The sequence below is a fragment of the Abramis brama genome, assembly GCF_963993115.1.
Source record: "Abramis brama genome assembly, chromosome: 13".
NCBI classification, from domain to species: Eukaryota; Metazoa; Chordata; class Actinopteri; order Cypriniformes; family Leuciscidae; genus Abramis; species Abramis brama.
The window spans coordinates 4287211-4298003 of record NC_139975.1 but is presented as its reverse complement, the minus strand read 5'-3'; the positions used below and the strand labels follow the sequence as shown (position 1 = coordinate 4298003).

The window sequence follows — 10793 nt, the reverse complement described above, 5'->3', positions numbered from 1 at the left end:
GAGGTTTCTTGGCACATTTATTTTCAATCATGACTACGATTACAATGGTTTGTCATCCTTTTGAAGACTATGCAATAAGGCGCTTTTGGGACAACTCAAGTTAAAGGTACACTGTAACTTTTTTTTGTTTAAAGGGGTGGTATAATGCCCTTTTCACAAGATGTAAAATAAGTCTCTGATGTCCCCAGAGTGTGTGTGTGAAGTTTTAGCTCAAAATACCCCACAGATATTTTTATGTAGCATGTTGAAATTGTCCATTTTTGAGGGTGAGCAAAAACGCACCGTTTTTGTGACTGTTCCTTTAAATGCAAATGAGCTGCTGCTCCCGGCACAGGGGGCGGAGCATCAAGAGCTTGCACTCACACAGACATGCACTGAAAATTTCAAAAACTTTTATTTTTTTATGTTCTAACCGGAGTCAGACAATGATGGAGAGACTCAAGAAGAAGAGACAACATGTAGAAGCAACAGGACATTTCTGATTGGTTAGTTGATGAATTTATGAAGCTTATGTGTAGTTATCTTCTAGTCATTGATTAGCATATTCTGTCTTGTTCATCTATGGGGGTGGGGTTTATGTAAATTTTAGGGTTGGTGATGTCACTAACCCGGGAGGAATGTGGTGTAGTCTCTACCAGCCGTTTGTTGTAGTCCTTAAAAAGCGATTTCTTTAAAAGCAAATATCTCCCTTTGCTTTGAACTTTGAGTGTCGTGACTTTGCAGATGTTGTTTATGCTCAAACAGCAACATTACACACTAACTAAAGTTAGAAAAGTGAAATCATAATCAACCACCCCTTTAATTAACAAAATGTAAATAATGAGTCAACATCATCAATCCTTCTTCCAAAAGGTGTTTTTCACTATGTTAAGCCTATTATAAGTGTTTATATTTTAGACCTGACGAGATGGTTTTCGGGGGGAAATTGCGTACATGCGTCACTCTCATCATATTCGTAAAACAGAGTAAAGTTGCTCCGGCTGCTTTGACGTGTGTCTGGTGTGGGAGTGACAGAGGTTAGTCGTCACAACGAGCAAGAAAGTACAACGAGTCAGAGCTCGTAATAAAACAAGAATCAACATTAGCTTGGCTTTTCAGAGATGGAGAACTGAGGGATTTGAAAAAGTGAAAACGTTGTAAGAGTGATGCAGAGACAATGGTTTTTATTACTCAACAGGTGAGGCTTGAACAGTTAGATTGCCATATGTATCTCTCTAAAAGAATTCTCTATCATTTCATAATGATTGTTGTAGCGCTGTGCTAGAATTTATTTATTAATATTATTTTCCTCAAAGTACCTTGTATATTAATTGGTAAAGCTACAGTGTAAAATCAAAAATACAAAACTGGTGTGCACATCCCAAACACCCAGATTGGGCTCAGGTGCAGGACATCAAAGTAACAAACAAAAAAAAGAAAAGTGAAGACTGCACACTTCATGTTGCACTTGTGGACTTACAATGGCCATCGTGTGCGCTGTCCATTAAGTCCATGAGACCATATGTGACCCTGGATCACAAAACCAGTCACAAGTCGCACGGGTATATTTGTGGCAATAGCTAACAATACATTGTATGGGTCAAAATTATCTTTTATGCCAAAAGTCATTAGGATATTAAGTAAAGATCATGTTCCATGAAGATATTTTGTAAATTTCCTACCGTAAATATCTAAAACATGTATTTTTGTGAGTGAATGCAGCACAATCGCCAACATAAATAAACAACTTTAAAAGGAGATTTTCTCAATGTTTCGATTTTTTTGCACCCTCAGATTCCAGATGTTCAAATAGTCGAATCTCAACCAAATATTGTCCTATAATAACAAACCATACGTAAATGGAAAGTGTATAAATCTCAATTTCAAAAAATTGACCCATATGACTGGTTTTGTGGTCCAGGGTCACATTTTAGGTTTCAGAAGGGTGCTCGTGAGCGCCGATATGCACTTTTGCTGAGCATTACATCACGAAAGTGTGGACTCGGAGGAAGAAGGGCTAAGGGCTCCATTTGTGACAGGGCCAGTGATGTCTTCAGATCGTCAGCGTGAGATATAAACACGGGTACAGTGAACTATATTCACAGTCACACAGAGCCGAAGCACAACCAAAATGTTCTTCCGCAAAATGCATGCAGTTTTATTTTTTAACCACTAGTGGGCCAGAAGTTAAATAGTGTAGGCCATAGATATCATATATAAAGGCGTTTATATATGATATCTACACTCACCTAAAGGATTATTAGGAACACCTGTTCAATTTCTCATTAATGCAATTATCTAATCAACCAATCACATGGCAGTTGCTTCAATGCATTTAGGGGTGTGGTCCTGGTCAAGACAATCTCCTGAACTCCAAACTGAATGTCAGAATGGGAAAGAAAGGTGATTTAAGCAATTTTGAGCGTGGCATGGTTGTTGGTGCCAGACGGGCCGGTCTGAGTATTTCACAATCTGCTCAGTTACTGGGATTTTCACGCACAACCATTTCTAGGGTTTACAAAGAATGGTGTGAAAAGGGAAAAACATCCAGTATGCGGCAGTCCTGTGGGCGAAAATGCCTTGTTGATGCTAGAGGTCAGAGGAGAATGGGCTGACTGATTCAAGCTTGATAGAAGAGCAACTTTGACTGAAATAACCACTCGTTACAACCGAGGTATGCAGCAAAGCATTTGTGAAGCAACAACACGCACAACCTTGAGGCGGATGGGCTACAACAGCAGAAGACCCCACCGGGTACCACTCATCTCCACTACAAATAGGAAAAAGAGGCTACAATTTGCACGAGCTCACCAAAATTGGACAGTTGAAGACTGGAAAAATGTTGCCTGGTCTGATGAGTCTCGATTTCTGTTGAGACATTCAGATGGTAGAGTCAGAATTTGGCGTAAACAGAATGAGAACATGGATCCATCATGCCTTGTTACCACTGTGCAGGCTGGTGGTGGTGGTGTAATGGTGTGGGGGATGTTTTCTTGGCACACTTTAGGCCCCTTAGTGCCAATTGGGCATCGTTTAAATGCCACGGCCTACCTGAGCATTGTTTCTGACCATGTCCATCCCTTTATGACCACCATGTACCCATCCTCTGATGGCTACTTCCAGCAGGATAATGCACCATGTCACAAAGCTAGAATCATTTCAAATTGGTTTCTTGAACATGACAATGAGTTCACTGTACTAAAATGGCCCCCACAGTCACTAGATCTCAACCCAATAGAGCATCTTTGGGATGTGGTGGAACGGGAGCTTCGTGCCCTGGATGTGCATCCCACAAATCTCCATCAACTGCAAGATGCTATCCTATCAATATGGGCCAACATTTCTAAAGAATGCTTTCAGCACCTTGTTGAATCAATGCCACGTAAAATTAAGGCAGTTCTGAAGGCGAAAGGGGGTCAAACACAGTATTAGTATGGTGTTCCTAATAATCCTTCAGGTGAGTGTATGGTGTAGGCTACCTATAAGCGGATGTGCATGAAAACACTAAACACGCACTGACTTGAACTTGATTTTTATTACATAATATTACACAATACTGGTTTAATGACAATAAGTTTTTAAACAACTTTTAGATGAGTTGGACATCAGGTAATAACAGCTGCAGGTCACAGACAGAAAGCCTACAGGAGGAGAAACTCGCCACAAAGAGAATAACAATTCACTCCTTTTGCAAAACGCATGATGAAAGTGGAAACAGTGTTAGTTTGTGCATTAATTAACATAGTTAATTAGAAACACAGTGAAGTGAAGCCAGTTATTTTCACAGTTAAGACAGAGGTCACGGGAGATTCATTCACATTCAGATTCACCGGAAATGACGTGTGTTTCATAGCGGAGATGGGGAAGAGAGCCGAGCCGCCTTCTTCTGCAGCTATAATCCAATTTTAAAAACATTTTTATATATTTTAATGCTTCATTATTGATTTAAAATCTCTCATTTCTACTGGTTCAAATGTTATCTTCGGCCTTGTTTAAATTATGTTCATATTTTAAAGCTCTTTAAACATATTATCTGAAAATAATAATACTGAAGCCTTTCAGATTTTGTTCGTTACTGAGCCGAACAGGCTTCATTTAAAGCTAATTAGTACAAAAGCAATTGTTAAAAATCACAAATATAGAATAGAAACGCGACAAACAAAAGCAAAGCGATACATGACTGAAAACAAACAAGACCGATCTTCGCGAATGATTTGACGTTAAAACTTCTGATATTATAATGTGATATGCAACTATTTACAGTTTTAAGAAGCTCGACTACATCTCATTAAATGCAAGCGTCCGGACTCTTTCAGTCATGTGATTAAAGATCAGGTCTGTCTTTAAACAACAGGTTCTAGATTCATCGTGAACCTTCTTTAAATAGTTCTAGAACATAACGTTATGGCTCAAGAAATCTCCAGGCCAAAGGTTACGGAGCTCTAAATTTGATACAAAAAGAAACATAGCGATCAAGAAACGGAAATATAGTTTGCAACTTTTATTGCATTTTCCTAAATAAAACGTAACAGGGCTTAATTTATAAAACACAAGCAGAACTAATGTGTGTAAATCAACGAACAATCGATTGTACAGAATTTTTACGGAGAAAAAAAATCGGTTAACTTATTTTTAATTTAATGCTATGATTTATATAAAAATGGTTTAATGTATCAATTTATGTAAATATAATTAAATTATACAGATTTTTTCTTTTATTTCAACACGGGATGCCTAAAAAAACATTTGTAAAATGATTTAATACAACAATGTACATCATTTTAAATGTTGATAAAGTATCAATTTACATTAATTTAGTGTTTTACAAAACTATGCAACAGTTTACTCAGATATGGTTGCATAAATGTTTTAGTGCATTCAATCCAATTTACGAAGGTTTAATTCATTTCAATGTTACAATTTGCATAAAATTGAGTGATTTGCACAAATTCGCTCTGCTTGATTTTCATGAATGAAGCCCAATGATTGTACTTGCTTTGGCCTGACAACAGAAAATATTGTGGCAAATAAACAAGAAACAAGATTGCGTGGTAAAGGCCATTATAGTGCTCAATTAATTAGCTACATTTTTTACTGTACCTCTCGTTACGGTTCGGGCGACTAAGACAAGCCAGCGTTGTAACGTTTGTGTAGCTTCTGGCAAACACACATCTGACAATAAACGTACTGTAATGATGACGCCATCTTCTCAACACCACAACAAACCCGACCAACGGTAAGAGTCTGATCATTAAAGCAAGGCAATGACTTTGTTAAAAACGGTAAAGTTGATTTTGAACACACAGAAACATGTCTTTGAACCAAAGCTGTGTGCAAAACTGTTTCCATCTGAGGGGTCAAAGTGAATCTGAAGAGTCTAAAGAGTTAAAGTGAGCATTATGAGGTCGACGCTTCATCACCTAAAGGACACTTCTCACCGCCAAACACACCGATATATATCCAGCTATAGCACACGTGCAAGAAAGCATTAGTGACGTACACTTTTAGTGCGAGACAATCGCCCTCATTCCTACCTGGGACTCAAGACGAGTGTGCAAATCAAATACTTAGTGTGATGTTTCATTTGTTAATCTGTATGAGTAATATATGCAGTTCCTGTAGATATATTTAGATTTGTATGGGCCATATCCCATGATCCTCCATTCCAGACCATTGGCGCGTTCAAACGATGAAACCCAGCAAAACCCGGACACTAGAATGGAACGTGGTCTTTTTTAAACATCCATTTGTAGACTATGACACAGAAGTATCAAACTCCTACAGACAGCATCCGGACATACATTTACATATCTGTATGTGTGTGTTTGTGTGTTCATGCATGTGTGTATGAGTGTGATCATTGCGTGGTCAGAGAGAAATCGAGATCGCTCGACGTGCTGATCTGTCTTTCAACCGCTCTCAGCAACTTGCACGCCTTTATTTTGCTCTGGATGTCGTGTTTCTTCTCGAAGTAGTCAACCAGCGATGTCTCCGTGAGGAACGATGCTAAAACCTGCTCGAATGTGATCGACCAATCGGCATCCGGCGCGCTGCCCCGCCTCCGATCCGCCCCGTCTCCGCCCACGCAGCCAATCAGAACCGTGTCGTCGGCGATGTCCTCGCACTGCAGCGAACCAGCGCTCACCACGGAGTACGACGAAACAGACGTGTCGTCTTTGGCCTCTTCGTCAGAACCGGACGCTGTAGGAGGAGGCGTCTCTAGCTGGGCCTCCGCCAGGGCCTTTGAGACCAGGGACTGTCCTGATCCTCCCTCCCCGGACGAGTCCTCTCTCTCCGGCTGAAGAGCGTCGACGGTGGAGGCCTCGGCTTTCTTTCCCCCGTTGTTGCTGAACTTCTTGCCCACTTCTCCGATACGCAGCAGGAGACTCGCCACCGTGGCGATGCCGTGATAAAGCTCCTGCTCCATGGGATCTTCGCTGAACATGTTGTAGAGAGTCTTGCACATCTCAATGAACTGCTCCTGGAAATGAAGAACACATGAAAATGGGTTGAAGTCACTCATGTTCATGTCAAGGCTATTTTAGTTGGCCAAACACTGCAGTACAAGGTTGCTACTTTGGTAACATTTTATTTCACAGTGTCCTTGTTACATAATGTACTTACCATAGTAATAAGAGTAAATTAGGCATAATTACATGCAACTAACCCTCCTAATCCTACCCTAACCCTATAGTAAGTACATGTAGTTCATTATTATTACTCAGTACTTAAATATATAATTACACTGTAACACTGACACCTTAAAATAAAGTGTAACCCACTTTACAATAAGGTTCATTAGTTAATGTATTAACATTTGTTACAGTATTTATTAATCTTTGTTAATGTTGGTTAATAAAAATACAGCTGTTCATTGTTTAGTTGATGCACTGTGAACTAACATGAACAATGTTAACAAATACAACCTTTGATTTTAATAACGTATTAATAAATGTTGAAATTAATATTAATTAAGATTAATAAATGCTGAAGTTGCTTAGTTCATGTTAACTAATGAACCTTATTGTAAAGTGTTACCGCTACTTTTAATACTGATTTGATGGGAAAGTACATAAAATTAAAATTCATTTGGACTGGGTCGGATATAATTATTAAAATGATTTAAATTGCCGCTATTATGCTTTTTCAGATATCCTCTTTCATGTTGTGTTTTTACACCTGTTTGTGAATGTAAAAGGTCTGCAAAGTATCGAAGTGCAGATAAATTGAGTTTTTTGTGTCCCAAAAGAATGAAGCGATTCTGAACTGCCGAAATGAGTCGTCAATATTTTGTTATTGATTGTGATTTTCCAAAACCCGTTATATCAAATGTTTATCAACATTTATTTGCTTCATAAATAACTTTAGGGTTCACACCTAAAATAAATCGAGCATGCAATTATGACAAGCAATAAAAAAAATGACATCAGATCTGATTCTTCACATTGAAATTACTGCAAAAAATGAAGAAGATCAGACAGAAATGTTGTCTTTGATCAGATACGTATCCGATTTATTTACGCTCAAGGCGAGACACTACAGGTGAATAGGGTAAAGTTTTTAACTAGCAGATATCATCATGAAACTTTCCCAGTTGATTTACCTACATTAAGATGAGAAAAAAATGTATTACAAGTTTTCTGTAATTTAATGTTTAAATATGCAAATTAGGCCATATCTAATTAAATATGCGCTAATTTGCATATATTTTAAAAAACGAAATCTGAGTATTGGATAAAGCCAGGTTAAAAATTATTTTTTCATTGTGTTCACATATTAGATGGGAAAAAATTCCAGAGGGATTTATGGATATATACTTTTGTTATCCTGTAAATCAGAATATACTGTCAATAGCCTTAAAAAAAATGATTTTCGCCTTTTTTTTTGAATAAAATGTTATATAAATCAGGCTAGGAATAATATATTTACAAATCCCTCTGTAAATGTCTTTATAATATAACTAGGTACAAGACTGGAGAGTTTGGTGTATATCGGTGCTACTGAAGTGGAGATTTCAGACTTGGAGAATGAGAGAAAAGTCATTTTGAGAAAACGGGCTTTAAAGATTTATCATCAGCCAGTGAGATTGTGCATTCAGCCCTTTTACTTTAGCGATTGGTTGCTGATAAAAAGGAAATTACCATATTTGGATCTGACAGCATTGTACAGGAGAGAAAGGGGTTTCTAATGGTGTGTGTGTGATGACAGGGAGCAGCGGGATGATTTACAATGACAACTTTTGTTGAATTTATGAGAAATCTACAGACGCAAACAGACAAAGTGTAGTAAAATAAAGACCTAAATGTGTATTTCAGACTTTTTTTCACCACAAGTCTCAAAGAAGACATGTTATTGAAGACAAACATCCAAAAATCTCAAAATTGACTAGTAAAAAAAACCGATGTTTTTGCCTGCCGTGTCTCGCCTTAATTGTAAGGGGTAAATAACTTTGCTTTGGGCCACATTCAGCTGCGGTGTCAAACAAAGCCTAAATGTTTCTCCCAAACAAACGAGACTGTGTGCATCACCAGCCAGTGTTTGAGATGTTGGTCACCTGATTCATTCGCGGCAGATCTTTGATACTCTCTTTCTTTGGCTCGTTTTCTTTGGCCCACATTCTCAGATAGTACTTATAGTCCTTTGGCTTCTCCTCTGAAAACACACATGAGCTGCGATGAGACGCTGCCATTAAAACAACAACCAGAGTCATGAAAAGCCGAGTATTATCAGTGAACCTTTTCTGTCATCGGTGTCTCCGGCTGTCGATGTGTCTCCTGCCTCTCTCAGCTCTTCTCCTGTGAAGACATTAATGCTGCATTAATACACACAAACATGATAATGACATTTAGCCATTAACCACTTAAAAATGCCCACCAGAAAGGTTTCATGAAATAAAACCCATGGCTAAAAATAAAAAAAGAGAAAAAAACCACAAAGGTAAGATAATGTCATGTGAAAGTGAGAGGGTGAAATGCAGACTGGAAAACACCAAAACCGATAGAGGAGGTGGTTAGTAAAAAAAGAAAAAAAAAAGATTCTGTACTGACGCTCAAAAACAGAGAGAGAGAGAGAGAGAGAGAAAACACACTTGTGATGACAGACACAAACCTGAGGTCACTTCCTGTGCCAGGAAGTCCAGATGAGACAGGAAGGGAGGATCTGGAGTGATCACATGAGAAAGAAAGAAAGAAAGAAAGAAAGAGAAAAAATAGAAAGAGAAAAAATAGAAAGAAAGAAAGAAAGAAAGAAAGAAAGAGAAAAAATAGAAAGAAAGAAAGAGAAAAAATAGAAAGAAAGAAAGAAAGAAAGAAAGAAAGAAAGAAAGAAAGAGAAAAAATAGAAAGAAAGAAAGAAAAAAGAAAGAAAGTGTTAGAGTTTAAAAGAGAGGGGGGAGATAAGGAAGACAACAAATGAGGAAAATGAGAAGATTAATAATTATTTATCATCAGTAAACCTGGAGCGAAGCATCCACAGATTCATGCGGGACAGAACAGACACAACATGCTCATTACAAATAATATTACTCAGAACTATTTGTCCACATTTGTTTGGAATAAATTAAATATTCTGTCAGAGAGTGTTAAAGGAGAACACTGTCCGCTCGATACGAGTGAAGCTCCACCGCGGTGTCTGAGCTCATCCCTCCACAGCAACAACTGTATTTACAGAGACACTAGATATAACCACGCAGCAAAACAAATGAAATAAGAAAAAAATATTTTCTAAACAGTAAATTTGACTTTTTTGGCTTTTAAAAGTCGGCATGAAATGGAAGTTGCGATCTACTTTAATACCGTACTGTATATTTATGAAATTCAACAGAGAAATTACAACAAGGACGGGTTTGACTTGATTTGGCGGTTGTTGATTGGACAGTGAAGAGTGAGCGCTGTGTACCGAGTACAGTACATCTGAATGTGATGTCATACAATAAAAATGCACATAAAATTGTTTTGAATGCATGGATGGATGGATAGATAGATGGATGGATGACAGACAGATAGAACGATAGAACAATAGATAGAAAGACAGACAGATAGTTAATATGTAATAATAATTAATCTGACCAATTTTTTATTTAATACATTTTATAATATACATTAATTTTATATAAACATACAGTGTGTGTGTGTGTGTGTGTGTGTGTATGCATGTATGTATGTATGTATGTGTACATATTAAAATGCACAGATGAATTGTTTACAATAAAACCAATTGTGTGCATTAAGATTTCATGGAGATTTTAAACCCTTATATCGATGATATTCCATTGAAAACTCATTACTGGAACCATGATTTCTGCTTTTTTAAATATCTTTAAATATCTCATTCTGTGGAGCTTGACTCGTATTGAACCTGGAGCATTTCTTTAACGCTGACTTAAACTGATGTTTAGGGAGTAAGTGTGTGTCGGTGTGTGTACCCTGTGGCGTGTCATCATCAGTGAAGAAATGTGTGGCCTCCAGCGCTGACTCTGCTTCCTCTGGACACAACGCTTCAGAGAGAGAGAGAGAGAGAGAGAGAGAGGGGGGAGAGAGAGAGGGGGGGGGGAGAGAGAGAGATCAGCATGTTACAGACACACCCGCTTCACCAACCATCTTATCTTTTCTTCAATCTGCTTTCTCACTTTATTTAGCCTAAAACACTTACTCACTCACACCCGCACGAATGCACGTGCACACACAGTCACAGTCACACACACACACACACACTATCTCACACACTCAAAGAGTGCTGATAGCATCGATCTGGTTTCCTCGCGCTGTGCTGATGTTTGCTGTAATGTTCACGGGTCTCACACACAGTTCCTCTGC

The 10793-nt window shown here is 38.1% G+C and overlaps 1 protein-coding gene across 2 annotated transcripts in view; it reads right to left on the bottom strand.

The window, feature by feature from the left end:
* Window positions 1–3495: 3495 nt before the first annotated feature.
* The window catches only part of tbc1d9b (TBC1 domain family member 9b), a 36515-nt gene continuing 29217 nt past the window's right edge, over window positions 3496–10793 (bottom strand). The window contains exons 19-23 of one of the 2 annotated variants that reach the window (XM_084133096.1): window positions 10403–10474; window positions 9088–9138; window positions 8715–8774; window positions 8534–8631; window positions 3496–6460 (exon numbers count right to left, since the gene is read on the bottom strand). In XM_084133096.1, the coding sequence (XP_083989222.1) occupies window positions 5837–6460; window positions 8534–8631; window positions 8715–8774; window positions 9088–9138; window positions 10403–10474 (905 nt within the window). In that variant the 3' untranslated portion in view covers window positions 3496–5836. The remainder of the gene's footprint in view (window positions 6461–8533; window positions 8632–8714; window positions 8775–9087; window positions 9139–10402; window positions 10475–10793) is intronic. The other variant, XM_084133097.1, reaches the window with a different exon arrangement.